Source organism: Plecotus auritus, assembly GCF_963455305.1.
Source record: "Plecotus auritus genome assembly, chromosome: 8".
NCBI classification, from domain to species: Eukaryota; Metazoa; Chordata; class Mammalia; order Chiroptera; family Vespertilionidae; genus Plecotus; species Plecotus auritus.
Genome location: NC_137782.1, coordinates 143227764 through 143244126, shown reverse-complemented (window position 1 = coordinate 143244126; position 16363 = coordinate 143227764). Strand labels below are relative to the sequence as shown.

The 16363-nt window shown below is 41.2% G+C and overlaps 1 protein-coding gene across 2 annotated transcripts in view; it reads right to left on the bottom strand.

Annotated features, from left to right (window-relative positions):
• Window positions 1–16363, bottom strand: part of PPP4R3B (protein phosphatase 4 regulatory subunit 3B) — a 54042-nt gene that overhangs the window by 31142 nt on the left and 6537 nt on the right. For both annotated transcript variants that reach the window (XM_080685550.1, XM_080685551.1), the window contains exons 3-4: window positions 11608–11706; window positions 8198–8821 (exon numbers count right to left, since the gene is read on the bottom strand). In XM_080685550.1, the coding sequence (XP_080541676.1) occupies window positions 8198–8821; window positions 11608–11706 (723 nt within the window). The remainder of the gene's footprint in view (window positions 1–8197; window positions 8822–11607; window positions 11707–16363) is intronic.

Genomic DNA, 16363 nt, shown 5'->3' with positions numbered 1-16363 from the left:
TGGCTTTTAGGAATTTAATTTGAAAACATTTTAGAATATATTTCTGAATTTTGGGCAAAGGGGTTTTGAACTAGAAAAGTTTAGGTCAACTAAAATATTATGCTTCTATCATGCTAAAGAAAATTTCAACATGTATTAGAGTACATACTAGGAGCCAATGACCACACTAAATAATTTCACAGTTAAATAACTTGTTAGTCTAGGAGTTATGTACCTTTACACTACCTCACTTTGGTCCAGTTAGCTAAAATTCTTATGTTCACTTGCCTTATATAACTTATACTAGAGGCCCGGTGCACGAAGTTAGTGCATGGGCGGGGGGGTGTCCCTCAGCCCAGCCTGCACTCTATCCAATATAGGACCCCTCGAGGGATGTCCGACTGCCTGTTTAGGCCCAGTGGGATCGGGCCTAAACGGGCAGTCGGACATCCCTCTCACAATCCAGGACTGCTGGCTCCCAACTGCTCACCTGCCTGCCCCTAACCGCTTCTGCCTGCCAGCCTGATCACCCCCTAACCACTCCCCTGCCAGCCTGATTGATGCCTAACTGCTCCCCTGCCAGCCTGTTTGCCCCTAACTGCCCTCCCCTGCAGGCCTGGTTACGCCTAACTGCCCTCCCCTGCAGGCCTGGTTACGCCTAACTGCCCTCCCCTGCAGGCCTGGTCACCCCTAACTGCCCTCCCCTGCAGGCCTGGTACCCCCCAACTGCTCTCCCCTGCAGGCCTGGGTCCCTCCAACTGCCTTTCCCTGCAGACCCAGTCACCCCCAACTTCCCTCCTCTGCTGGCCTGGTCACCCCTAACTGCCCTCCCTTGCAGGCCTGGTTCCTCCCAACTGCCCTCCCTTGCTGGCCATCTTGTGGTGGCCATCTTGTGTCCACATGGGGGTAGGAACTTTGACCACATGGGGGCAGCCATCTTGTGTGTTGGAGTGATGGTCAATCTGCATATTATTCTTTTATTAGATAGGATAGAGGCCTGGTGCACGGTGGGGGCCAGCTGGTCTGCCCTGAAGGGTGTCCTGGATCAGGGTAGGGGTTCCCTTGGGGCGTGGGGCGGCCTGGGCGAGGGGCCTGTGGTGGTTTGCAGGCCAGCCACACCCCCTGGTGACCCAAGCGGAGGCCCTGGTATCTGGGGTTTATTTATCTTCTACAATTGAAACTTTGTAGCCTGAAGCGGAGCCAAGCCTTCTGCTTGCTCCATGGTGGCAGCCATTTCTGTTGGGGTTTATGTATCTTCTATATTTTCTTTTCTTTTTTTTTTTTAAAATATATTTTATTGATATTTTACAGAGAGGAAGGGAGAGGGACAGAGAGCCAGAAACATCAATGAGAGAGAAACATCGATCAGCTGCCTCCTGCACACCTCCCACTGGGGATGTGCCCACAACCAAGGTACATGCCCTTGACCGGAATCGAACCTGGGACCTTTCAGTCCGCAGGCCGACGCTTAGCAACTGAGCCAAACCGGTTTCGGCTATGTATCTTCTATAATTGAAACTTTGTAGCCTTAAGTGGAGGCCTGGGGAGGCCAGGGTGTGCGGAAAGCTTGGCTTCCTCCATCGCCGGGGGCAACCCTAGCCTCCTGCTCTTTCCAGCTCAGTGGCTGCCGCCATTTCTGTTTGGATTTATGTATCTTCTATCATTGAAACTTTGTAGCTGTGAGTGGAGGCCTAGGCCGGCAAGGGCAGGCGGAAAGCTTGGCTTCCTCCATTGCCGGGAAAACCCAACCCAAGCCTCTCTCCTGCTCTCTGTGGCCGTAGTCACCTTGGTTGGGTTTATTTGCATATTTGCTCCTGATTGGCTGGTGGGCGTGGATTGTGGGTGTAGCGGAGTGATGGTTAATTTGCATACTACTCTTTTATTAGATAGGATAATAGCAGGTTAATACACATTTAAGAACCTACAGATATGTACACCACAAGCAGGGTTATTTGGAAATTCCTACTACCAAGCCACAAAATTTTTACATGGAAATCTCAGAGTTGGGCTGTAAGAAATAGCCTTTAAGAGGCCAATGGCCATAAGCTTAATTACTTTTTTCTCACACACTGTTGAAAATAGAATTCTGCATCATGGCTGGTACATAAGAGATAATCAAGTGGTAAGCCCTAAACAATAGGTAGTTTCCAGTTATCTGGCTATTTTAGCAAATACATCTCATGGACCAGAAATAAGTAACTTTCCTTTTTAAAGCTACACTTGCTCTATATAATTATAGCCTTCATAAATAAGCCTGTGATAAAATATATAAAATGACATATAAAATGTTATAAATATTTATAAATTAGTTTGCATAATTTATTTTTTTAAAAACACTGATTTTGGTAATAAATGCTCTGAAGTCAAAAGCAGTCATTTGAAAGATACACTTCAGCTTCTGTCACTGGGTCAAATACATCAGCTGTATTGACTGTGGGTCTACTTCCTGACTTTTTTTCTATCAGGAAGTGAAAGGGCACCCTGAATTGTACAGTATGATTTTTCAAAATTAGTTCCCATAGCCCTTGCTGGTTTGGCTGAGTGGATGGAACATGGGCCTGCGGACTGAAGGGTCTTGGGTTCGATTCCCATCAAGCGCACATGTCCGGGTTGCGGGCTTGAACCCCAGTAGGGGACATGCAGGAGGCAGCCAGCCGATCAATGATACTCTCTCATCATTCTCTCTCTCTCTCTCTCTCTCCCTTCCTCTCTGAAATTAAAAAAAAGCAGGTCCCATGTATTGTAAATGAAACATAATGTGTAAGTCTAACTTCCCTCACACTTATTACTGCGGAATAACAAAAAACTGCTCAGTGAATAAATGATCTGGAGAAGTAAACGCTACATGAAAGGTAAAGTAACAATAATAGAAAGGTGAATAATGGTTGGAAAGTATCATAAAATGGAATCTCATTACTAAACACTAAGCCAGAGATTCTCTTTGGTCTCAGGACACCCCTAAAGTCTTAAAAATTACTGAGAGGCCCAAAGAGCTTTTACTATGTGGGTTATGTTTATCAATACCATACTTAAAACTGAGACATTTAAAAATAATAACTCATTTAAAAGTAAGCTATTATCCTATCTAATAAAAGAGTAATATGCAAATTAACCATCACTCCGCCACACCCACAAGCCATGCCCACCAGCCAATCAGGAGCGAATATGCAAATAAACCCAACCAAGATGGCTACGGCCACAGAGAGCAGGAGGGAGGCTTGGGTTTCCCCGGCAATGGAGGAAGCCAAGCTTTCTGCACACCCTGGCCAGCCCAGGCCTCTGCTTAAGGCTACAAAGTTTCAATTACAGAAGATACATAAATCCCAACAGAAATGGCTGCAGCCACCAAGCAAGCAGAAGGCTTGGCTCCGCTCCAGGCTACAAAGTTTCAATTGTAGAAGATAAATAAACCCCAGATACCAGGGCCTCTGCTTGGGTCTCCAGGGGGCATGGCCGGCCTGCAAACCACCACAGGCCCCTCGCCCAGGCCGCCCCATGCCCCAAGGGAACTCCCACCCTGATCCAGGACACCCTTCAGGGCAAACTAGCTGGCCCCCACCTGTGCACCAAGCCTCTATTCCATCTAATAAAAGAGTAATATGCAGATTGACCATCACTCCAACACACAAGATGGCTGCCCCCCTGCAGTCAAAGATCCTGCCCCCATGTGGACACAGATGGCCACCACAAGATGACCAGCAGGGGAGGGCAGTTGGGAGGAACCAGGCCAGCAAGGGAGGGCAGTTGTGGGCGATCAGGCCAGCAGGGGAGGGCAGTTGGGAGGAACCAGGCCTGCAAGGGAGGGCAGTTGGGGGCAATCAAGCCTGCAGGGGAGGGCAGTTAGGAGTGACCAAGCCGGCAGAGGAGGGAAGTTGGGGGCGACCAGGCCTGCAGGGAAAGGCAGTTGGGAGGGACCCAGGCCTGCAGGGGAGAGCAGTTGGGGGGGACCAGGCCTGCAGGGGAGGGCAGTTAGGGGTGACCAGGCCTACAAGGGAGGGCAGCTGGGGGGGACCCAGGCCTGCAGGGGAGGGCAGTTGGGGGGGACCCAGGCCTGCAGGGAAGAGCAGTTGGAGGGGACCAGGCCTGCAGGGGAGGGCAGTTAGGGGTGACCAGGCCTGCAGGGGAGGGCAGTTAGGGGCACTGAGGAAGTGGTTTGGGGCAATCAGGAAGGCAGGCAGGCGAGCAGTTGGAGAGGGTGCAGGCTGGGCTGAGGGACACCCCCCCGCCCCGTGTACGAATTTTGTGCACTGGGCCTCTAGTGTTTATATAAATATTATTTTTATGAGAATAAACTATATGACCCCAAAATTTAAAAATTTAGAAAGAATGGCTGTTTTACATTTTTGCAAATCTCTAATGTTTGCCTTAACAGATGACAGCTAGATTCACATATCTTCTTCAGCATTCAGTCAGCTGTGTTGTTTTGGTTGAAATATAATAAAGAAAATAGAGCCTTACACTGACATGAAGCTGGAAAAAGGAAAACCTCACAGACCTGTCTAAAGGGCTCCAGGGATCCTGAGTGGTCCACAGGCCATAATTGAGAACCATTACACTAAGTATATAGTTGCTGCTCAATAAACTTAATGACTCAAGGAAATAACGACAGTTATATAGGAAACTGTGCATATAGCATACTATCACAAGTGAAGAAAACTCTTCAAGGAGAGGAAAACCAAGATGGCGGCATAGGTAAACACCTAAACTGCTGCCTCGCACAACAATTTCAAAACTACAACTAAAAGACAGAACGGACACCATCCAGAACCGCAGGAAAGCTGACTGAGTGAAAATTCTACAACTAGAAGGATAGAGAAAAGCTCACAGAGAATTGGAGGTACGGCAAAGGGGCTTTGTGCGCGCAGAGAGGAAGGGCGGCTGAGAGCCTGACTGACTTTCTCTGGCGGAAGGGGGAAGGGAGCCCCCGACCGAACTGAACCCCGGTTCTGACTGCACTGAAACCCTGTTCCGGGCGAGCCCCCGGGGACCCACGCTCTTGTGGGGGGAGTCTGGACTCTCGGGCGGAGACTCAGGAGCCGGGGAAGGCGGAGGACTGAAAGTCCGCTTGCGCCAGTGCGCACAAAGGCTGCGGAGGCTGCCACAGGCATTCACTAGCGGAAGGGAGTGAGAGGCTCCTGACGGCACTGAACCTCAGTTCTGACTGAAGTGAGCCCCAGTTCTGACTGCAGTGAACCCCAGTTCCAGGCGAGCCCCTGGGGACCCACGCTCTTGTGGGGGGAGTCTGGACTCTCGGGCGGAGACTCAGGAGCCGGGGAAGGCGGAGGACTGAAAGTCCGCGCGCGCGCCAGTGCGCACAAAGGCTGCGGAGGCTGCCACAGGCTTTCCCTAGCGGAAGGGAGTGAGAGGCTCCTGACGGCACTGAAACTCAGTTCTGACTGTAGTGAGCCCCAGTTCTGACTGCAGTGAACCCCAGTTCCAGGCGAGCCCCTGGGGACCCACGCTCTTGTGGGGGGAGTCTGGACTCTCGGGCGGAGAATCGGGAGCCGGGAAGGCAGAGGACTGAAGGCACACACGTGCGCGCAAGGGCAAGGCTGACGGGAAGCCAAGACTGAGACTCCACCCCATCCAAGCTGAGCACAGAGGCTATTGCAATTTGGCAAGTCTAATCCTATAAGGCTGTCTCCAGCACCGGACTTCTCCCAGCATAGACACAGCTGATCCTTACAGCCAACTGGCCTGGAGGTCAATTCTTCCCAGTTACACCAACAACAATCAAGACTTAATTACAACAAGGCTGTACACACAGTCCACAAAGGGGTGCACCAAGAGTGTCCACCTCAGGTTAACTGGGGAGGCAGACCCACTAGGCCAAATTGGAAACCTAGCACACAAATCTACCAACCCAGGGAAGCAGTGAAAATGCGGCGTCTAAGAATCAGATCACAAACAAAAGAAATGGAGGAAAACAAACGACTGGACATAGAATTCCAAACCACAGTTATAAGGCTTTTTAAGAATATCCTAGAAAAGGCCGATAAATATAACGAGACCCTCGAAGAGATGAAAAAGGACCAACTAGAAATTAAACATACACTGACTGAAATAAAAAATATTATACAGAGACCCAAAAACAGACAAGAGGAACACAAAAATCAAGTCAAAGAATTGAAATACAAAGAAGCAAAAAACACTCAACCGAAAAAGCAAAAAGCAAAAAAAAAAATCCAAAAAGTTGAAGATAATCTAAAAAGACTCTGGGACAACTTCAAGCGTACCAACATCAGAATTATGGGGGTGCCAGAAGAAGAGAGAGAGCAAGATACTGAAAACCTATTTGAAGAAATAATGACCGAAAACTTCCCCCACCTGGTGAAAGAAATAGACTTACAAGTCCAGGAAGCCCACAGAACCCCAAACAAAAGGAATCCAAAGAGGACTACACCAAGACACATCATAATTAAAATGCCAAGAGCAAAAGACAAAGAGAGAATATTAAAAGCAGCAAGAGAAAAACAGTTAATTACCTACAAGGGAGCACCCATACGACTGTCAGCTGACTTTTCAACAGAAACTATGCAGGCCAGACGGGAGTGGCAAGAAATTTTCAATGTGATGAGTAGCAAGAACCTACAACCAAGATTACTCTACCCAGCAAAGCTATCATTCAGAATTGAAGGGCAGATAAAGAGTTTCACAGACAAGAAAAAGCTAAAGGAGTTCATCACCACCAAACCAGTATTATATGAAATGCTGAAAGGTATTCTTAAAGAAGAGGAAGAAGAAAAAAGGAAAGATAAAAATTATGAACAACAAATACATATCTATCAACAAGTGAACCTAAAAATCAAGTAAATTAAAAACCTGAGGAACAGAATAATCTGGTGAATATAATAGAATCAGGGGCATAGAAAGGGAGTGGACTGATAATTCTCAGGGGGAAAGGGGTATGGGGGGGTTCATAAAGAGACTGGACAAAAATCATACACCTATGGATGAGGACAGTGGGGGGTAGGTAAGGGCAGAAGGTGGGGTGGGAAATGGGTGGAGGGGAGCTATGGGGGAAAAAAGGAGAAATAATTGTAATAATCTGAATAAAGACTTATTTAATAAAAAAAAAAAAAAAAAAAAAAAAAGAAAACTCTTCAAAATCCTGCTTATGCCCTGACCGGTTTGGCTCAGTGGATAGAGCGTCGGCCTGCGGACTAAAGGGTCCCAGGTTCGATTCTGGTCAAGGGCATATACTTTGGTTGCGGGCACATTCCCAGTTGGGGGTGTGTAGGAGGCAGCTGATCGATGTTTCTCTCTCATCGATGTTTCTAACTCTCTATCCCTCTCCCTTCCTCTCTGTAAAAAATCAATAAAATATATTTAAAAAAAAATCCTGCTTATTACATTGTTAGGATATAAAAGATTAACATGATAAATATGGTGTAAAACTCCTATTTTACAACTCAAGGAGACAGAATAAAATCAACCTCACATAGCAAATAATCTAATCATCATTTCCTGAAAATGAATATTTTTCAATCCTGGCTGCACACTGTAATTATTTGGGTCCATTTTCAAAACTTTTCATCATCCCAAACAGGAGCAGCTATTTTTAAATCATCTTTTATTCCATTTTGTGAGACTTAGTTATTATTGGGATATGTATAAGTCTCACAAAATGGAATAAAAGATGATTTAAAAATAGCTGCTCCTGTTTGGGATGATGGAAAAGTTCTGAAAATGGACAGAGGTGAATGTACTTAATGTTAAGAATTGTACACATAATGGTTAAAATGGTGAATTTTATGTCATGTATATTCTACCACCATTTTTTTTTTTAAATATATTTTATTGATTTTTTACAGAGAAGAAGGAAGAGGGATAGAGAGTCAGAAACATCGATGAGAGAGAAACATCGATCAGCTGCCTCCTGCACACCTCCCACTGGGGATGTGCCCGCAACCAAGTTACGTGCCCTTGACCGGAATCGAACCTGGGACCTTTCAGTCCGCAGGCTGACGCTCTATCCACTGAGCCAAACCGGTTTTGGCTCTACCACCATTTTTAAGAAGGAAAAAAAGTTAAATAAAACCCAGCTACCACATAGGACACTTAAAAATATAAAAGGTCACATTAAGATTCTCCTTCAGAAAGCCATGAGATAAAACCAAAGAAATCTTTTAAAAAGAAGGAATGAAGAGCAGCTTGAACTATTAGTGAAACTAAACATCTGAAAATAAAATTATGAAGAATACCTTAGTTTACTTACCTGCAACATGCTGACTATCTCAACTTTGTTGAAGAAAATAAAAGATGTAAGAGTAGAAAGAAAATTCTCTTCAAAAACGGATGGTGTCGGCAAAATGATGTCCTGAATGTACTGTACCCTGTAAGTTTGATGTATTTTTTGCCTTAGTTCAGAGTCTGTTATTGGTATAACTTCCTTAAACTTTGCAGTTTTGGTCAGGAATTCTCTATGCCTTTTTGGCTGAGCCAGAGCAGGGTCATATTCAAGGCATCCCACAACATCCATGATACACTCATCAGAAAACATTACCTCAAACAGAGTTGCCTTATTTAGAAATAAGATTCCTCTAATAATTTCATACAAATGGTGTAAGCCTTCAGTGTTTTCTAGGTTCTCACAAGCTTGGAAGAGCTGCAGTAGTTTTTTAATATAGCCTTCATTTTCCAAGGCCAGAGCCAGCTTTTCCCTACGGATAGGTGAGGAGAGAACTGAGGTAACTAAGTCAGCAATCTCTTCAAGTTTACTGAGTTCACATGTGGGTAGGTCAATCAGATGACTAGTTTCAGGCATTTCTTCAAATCGTTCTTCTTCTGATTCATCAATGAGGTCCTGTGTGACTTCCACTGATGGATCCTTACCTTGAACCTGAAAATATCCAAATATAGCTGTTTACCTTAAAATATAAATGCACTAAAATTTTTGTAAATCATATTACTGACCATTGAGCTTAAGTAAAAATAAAGAAACTATCTACTCCCAGTTAAGAAAAGTCTAGTGATTTAGAGCCATACATCAAATAAGAGAATCAGAAGATTCACTCTACACTTTCTTTGGCCACTTTATTACACTGTGTGGCATTATTACTGGGAAGACCTCGGGGAAAAAATGATTGCAGTCAGATGCATAAAACTACTAAGAACCTTCAGTGATAAGACTCACTAGAGGGAAAAGATGATGTTAATGAAAATGACAACAGTCAAAAGATACTATAATAGGATATCACAGTAGGCAACCACTTTATAGGAAACTAGAGGCCCAGTGCACAAAATTTGTGCACTGGGGGGGAGGTCCCCCCTCAGCCTGGCCTGCGCCCTCAGGGGATGCCCTAAGCCAGGGGTCCTCAAACTTTTTAAACAGTCCCTCAGACTGTTGGAGGGCCGGACTATAGTTAAAAAAAAAAAAACTATGGACAAATTCCTATGCGCACTGCGGGCCAGGGACAAGTTGGCTGCTAAGCAGGACAGGCAGCGGCAACCGGTGGGCCGGCTAAATGTCCTCAGCGGGCCGCATGTGGCCCGCAGGCCGTAGTTTGAAGACACCTGCCCTAAGCTGTCTTTAGTGCTGCCGCAGAGGTGGGAGAAGACTCCTGCCACCGCTGCTGCACTTGCCAACCATGAGCCCAGTTTCTGGCTGAATAGCGCTCCCCCTGTGGGAGCGCACTGACCATCAGGGGGCAGCTCCTGCATTGTCTGCCCCCTGGTGGTCAGTGCGCGTCATAGCGACTGATTGTTTCAGTCAGGCCGAAACCAGCTCTCCAACATCCCCCAAAGGGTTCCGGATTGCGAGAGGGTGCAGTCTAGGATGAGGGACCCTACCGGTGCACGATCGGGGCCAGGGAGGGATGCTGGAGGTTGGCCAGCCAGGGAAGGACCACAGGAGGGCTCCAGAGTGTGTCCAGTCTATCTTGCTCAGTCCTGATCAGCCGGATCCCAGCAGCACGCTAACCTACCGGTTGGAGCGTCTGCCCCCTGGTGGTCAGTGCATGTCACAGCGAGCAATTGAGCAGCCTTAGTATATCATTAGCATATTACGCTTTGATTGGTTGAACAGCCGACTGGATGACTGGACACTTAGCATATTAGGCTTTTATTATAGAGGATGGTAGCTAAAATGAATGTTATGATTAATTTCAAGTTCCAGTGACTGTTCACAGCAAAGATTTACCTCAGGAGACATAACTATTAAATGTAATGTGGGTGCAGCCACTGTGGAAAGCATATGGAGTTACCGCAAAATATTAAAAAATGGAACTGCTTTATGACCCAGTGATTCTACTTCTGGGGTTAAATCAGAAGAAACCTGAACACCAATTTGAAAGAATATATGCATCCCTATGTTCATTGCAGCATTATTTACTATAGTCAAGATTTGGAAGCAGCCCAAGTGTCCATCAGTGGATGAGTGGATTAAAAAGCTGTGATACATTTACGCAATGGCACACTAATTGGCCATAAAAAAGAAGAAAATCTTACCTTTTTTGACAGAATGAATGGACCTGGAGAGCATTATGCTAAGTGAAATGAGCCCATTAGAGAAAGATAAGTACCAAATGATTTCATTTATATTCAGAATCTAATTGAACAAAAATAAACTAACAAAATGGAAACAGACTCATAGAGAACAGACTAACAGCTGTCAGAAGGGAGAGGTGTTGCTGAGCTAGGTGAAAAAGGTGAAGGGATCAAGCAAAAAAAACAAACCAACAAAGAACGAATAGACATAGACAATAGTATGGTGATTACCAGAAAGAAAGAGGAATGAGGGGAAGTGGAGGCAAGTAGAAGGGGGTTAAATAGTAATGGAAGGAACTTGACTTGGGGTGGTAGACACACAATATAATATATCAATGATGTATTATAGAATTCTACACCTTAAACCTACATAAATTTAGTAACAGACGTCACCCTAATAAATAAATTCAATAAAAAATGAAAAAAGAAATAAATGTAATGTGGAATCCTGAATGGGATCCTGGAACAGAAAAAGGATACTGGATTTTAAACTGAGGATATCTGAATAAAGAATGGGCTTTAGCTAATAATAGTATATGAATAATAATAAATGTTTAGTTCATTAATTGTGACTAGTGTATCATACTAATATAAGATGCTAATAACAGGAGAACCAGGGGTGGTGATGTCAGGGAGGGGAGTACATAGAAACTCTACTTCCTGCTCATATTTTCTGTAAATCTGAATCTTTTAAAATAAAAACTTTATTTAAAAAAATTCCAGTTATCTGAGAGTTACCATTTATCCTTTATCATATAAGTTCTTCACAAGTTGAAGCCATGAACACTTTTGATCATTAGTGTGTGGTACATAGTATTCATGAACATTAGGCAAATGGGTGATGAAATATATAAAATCTTAAAGCTTTAGAACATAAATACTTAATTTTTTGTTTGTTGTTGAAAGATCTTGACATTTTACAGGGTATTAAAATCTGAAGTGATAAAATTATGATAACTAAAAATAATTTTAAGTAAAAATTTTGCTGTAAAATATAAAAAAAATTTCTAGATTAGGTTACCAAAATCTCACATGAAGACATTACCTCTCCACATTATAACATACATCTTTTAGGTAAAAAGAAAAAAAATTCAAGAAAACATATAAATGTTAAGTTAAATATTATTCAAAGACCCTTACCTGACAAATTTTTTCCCAGATCTCATCACAGCCAGCTTTTTCCTGAAAACTTAGAGCCAGATCATAGTTTTCAGCTTCTGACCAAACGATTAATGTATCCTGTTTAAAAACAAAGACTTCTAGATCATCATACTTAAAAAGAAATAAAGCATAAAAAAGACAATAAAAAAGACAGGAAACAACACAGCAATGACAAATGCCCTCTCGTTAAGTGCAATTAATGTACACTCAACTGACATCATATAACTCTATTTTGTTACCCATTGAAACTTTAGTAATATACTGGCAATGAAATAGTAACTTTGGCACTAAAACTGACATTGAGCAATATCGTAAAACAAAAAAAGACTGAAACAGGTTAGCAGGCTCTGGCTCATGTTACCAAGATAATGTTTAATGGAAAGTCTAGCCATTCTTGGCTAAACTCTAAGTAGATATTCTAATCATCTACTTTCTATTGTTTCCAGAAAGTCAGCTGTTCCACTCACTAACCACCCACAAGTTTATTTTTCCCTTAAGCCAGTTGTCAACTGGTTGCAAATAGGCTAATAGCTAAAAATATCTTAAGGTTTAACCCTTTCTATTTTTTTTTAAACCTGGAAAAGCCTTCAGAATATTAAGAAATATAAAACAAAGGTGAAATGAAGATAACTTGCTTTATCTGTACTACCAATAGCACCTAGTCCAGCAGCTTAAGTTGTAGAAAAATTAAGAACCCCTGGTTCAGGTAAGTACTTTCCCAGAATGCCCTTAATTATATCCCCACCAAAAGGTTAGTTATGTATTTAGGAAAAAGTTTTCAAACTCTTTATTAAAAACTAAGGTCTGGGTTTAAACTAAAACACACATACATGTTTAAACACTAAAATCACTGCAACACTCAAATAAAATGAAAATTCTTTTAGGATACATAATGAAAGTTTAATATGGCTAAAACTGTGATTTTCAAAATATGAATTGTGAATTTATACCCTAATTAGCAAAAATATAATCTACAAAAACACCTTATTTAATAATTGTTCATCTGACCTACTAAAAAATATAAAATTGTGAGTCCCAGATTAAAAAAGACAAAGTCTTCAAAATAAAAACTTTTCAATATTTTGGTAGTTCTAACCAATAAACAAAAAAATATGCTTTAATTAACCCAGGCCTCAGATGACTACCTATTTTGCTGTGTGATCAGGTAAAAAGAACAGGTGGAAATCAGTTTTCTAGCTTCTGCCTAGCTATGCTTCTTGGAAGGGAAATTTGCCACCAGATTATAAAATTTTATCAGGTCACACTTTTATTTAAAAACTCTCAGTGGCTCCCCCATCTACAGTAGAGGTTTTGAAAAAAAATTTTTTTAAACAAACCCAGCAAAACTCTTTTTACAAACAAAATTTACTAAAAATCTCCATGTTAAAAAAAAGAAAAGATAAAAACAGTGCTAGTTAGGTTAAAGCACTAAGACACCTGCTCAGGGTCTATGTACTTTCCTCGTCCTTGAGTTGTCTTAGGTCCCTCTTCAAAACAGCTTCATGAGCAGTGGTCTCCAAAACATTTTTACCTGTGCTCAAATTACTTATGTTATATACAGAAACAAAATATTAGTATAGCAATACTTCTAAAATAGAAATAGAAAGGTTTACATAAAGATAAAATAATACTTTTAAATGTTTGAATTATAATTTCTCCATACCATTATTAACATTTTAAGATGCAGTATACATTTAGGGCCCAGTGTACTCACAAATGACAGCAGACACAAATCCATATTTAACATTACTGTTTTAATAATTTTGAATTTTTGGGAGAGGTAACTTCTTGTAAGATCTATGTTATTGTTTCTTTTTGACTAAACAATACACTAGGAGTATAAATGTCAGTTTAATTATTACCTTGTTCACTTGCACTTACATTATTGTTACCAACCATTTTTAAGGCACTCGTTTCTTTTGTTAGGGTTACAGGTTAGTGTAAATTGAAAAATACCTGTAAACAGTTATCTGCACAGGTAGGCTACAATTAATTCACAATAGGTGAAGAATGCTTTTCATGGAAATGTTACTCTTCTCTCAGAAAACCGTATCTGTTTTTGACTCTTGACCATGTGACTTTATATTAAATATTTAGCAAAACAATTTCTGAAAACGGGTTTCTTCTCAAATTCTAGTGCTTCAAACTATGCATTCCACTTTGGAAAGAATGAAATCCAAAACCCTTATTCCAGGCACCAAAGCCTTTTCAATTTTGGTTCTAATCTACCTTCTAAGACAAAGTCCAGGTAAGCAGCAAAGTCTGAATTAAGGTTACCTGAAACCTCCTCTTAATCATCATTTTCTTTTGTTCTTTCCTTCCAATTCCTAATGAAAACTTTTCCCCATAAGCCAGTCAAAATCCCCGAAACTAAATGGGATTTATATTCAGAATCCTTTTTCAATGCAAAGGATTGACTTTGGGAAATGCCTTCTTTGGGGGCAGATCTGGAGCAAAGCCCAAGAACCCTTATTTTTAACTAGGATCCGAGGTAATTCTTTGGATAAGTCAAATTTGAGAACCTGACCTAAGTGTATCTCTAGTTGATAAACCGAGGATAGGGAAGTGCCATCACAGTAGGCACCTTTCAGCTCTATGTATCTACTCCAAATGGGTGACAAACCCCATTCTTCCTTCTGTCCCTCCTCTACACTGTTGTTGCATGAAAAAATTATTGGGAAGAAGCACTCCTTAGATTTATTTATTCCATAGGTTAATGTAAAAGCTCTTATGTGAGCAGAGAGTTGGCACAAGAATATATAAAACAGAATGAGAAGTGTCAGCCTATCTAAAAAGCTTAGATAGAGCCAAGTTCAATTTTTCATAAGGTCTGCTTTTTACCATTGTGCTTTGTGATATGTTTTTTGCTCATTTGTGTGGCACACATATCTGTGGGACATTATTAATGCCTCTGTTTAAACCAAGAGAAGCTTAGAGTTTTTCCTCCTCTATTAACTAAAACATTTAATCACCACTATATCCCGTGGAAATCAAATTTAAAATAAGCTTGCAGGGAGAATAGAAAAAGTTGTATTTGGTCTCGCCCTTTAAAAAAAAAAAAAATGGTGATTATGTCCAAGCCCAGGAAGGGAATAAGACATGAGCTAGAGAAACTTGACAATTTAATCTTTACCAAATCAGGTTTTCACAATGTAGTATTATTTTAAGAAACTGTTATTTTCAATCTTATATATTAATACACATTATTGAGCATATATTGTTGAAATCAGAGGTTCTTAATCCAGAGTCTAAACAATACTTTAAAACTGTATCACATCTCTTTCGGGTAGAGTCTCCAGTTTTTAATATATTCACAAAGGCACCTGTGACACATTTAAAAGGATCTTACAAACCAATGGATTGTCTGTTTAAGTTTATTTCTCCAGTACTGATCCACTTCATTAGCAGGAATAAATCCAGAGTTATGAAATGTCTGAAACACTACAGTTGTTAGACCAACCCTATATCTGCCCCTATTAATTCTGACAAAATTCAATACAGAGAGAGCTGAAGTTTTCCAAAAGGAATTTTTAAAAAGGGAAATATAAATATCAGGTTTACAGAATTTAATCTGCAGATTCAAAATCAATTTAAAAGTATGAAAATGAATGAGTTTATCCAGATAAATAATGTAGCATGTAACTCTCTAGTAGTTCCTAATAGTTACCCTAGTTCCTCTAAGATGCATTTTTAAAATATAGTATGATAAAACATATAGGCCAAGATAGACATGATGACACTACTTATAAACAGTAGTAATAGTTTATCTTTCCCAAATCAGTGACGTATATGAATACAAGTAGAATAATCCTCAACTAGAATTAGGACTCAACTCCAAGTTTCACGGTCCACTATTTCTGTGACTTTCATCGAAGTATTCCACCTCTTTGCTCTTATTTCCATTGAAGAAAGGAAAATGCTGCCTGCATGGGCTTACTGTAAGATTATGATGAATATAGTTCTCTCACTGAACTTATGTGTCAGGTACTGTGCTGAAGCATTTTTCATACATTAATTCACAGCTATTCTACAATGTAGGTAGTATCTCTATTTAAAAGATGAGATTCAGAGAAAATTTGCTCAAAATCACACAACTAGAAATAAAATTAAACCCACATTTCTATTACTATGCCACATGATAAATGTGATAAAATTCTGAAAAAACCCATAAAATTCTTAACAACTTTGCTTCCCAAGCTTCTCCCCGGTGGCACTGTTTATCTAGGCATCTCCCTAAACACATAGATAAGAAAAACCTGTCTCCATCTGATTCCCAGATTCCTCCTTGGTTCTACTACAAACCACCACTCAGAACACAACTCTACCTATCACTTCACCCAATCCTTTAAAGCTAATCATTCACATCCTCTGTCATGCAACTGATCTATAATTCTAAGTACAGAGTGAACGCTACTCATTACAAATTCATGCCGTCATTTAAAGCATCATTCAAAATTATAGAAATCTCATTCTCCCTTGTATACTCATTAGTCCATTCCCCATAATGACTCCCAGGCTAAACCCCAATAACCTTAATTTTATTGTTTTGTTTTTCCAATTAAGAGCTAGGTACAATAAATATATGATCATTTTCATCTGTACCTTCATCTCAGCGGACATTCTACTAACCAAAACCTAGAATATATGCAATCTTTCTCTTGCAGGATATGGAACAGCCATTTGCTGAGTGAATGGCTATCCTTTCCTTACCAAAATTCTGTTCTTCCTTGGTTTG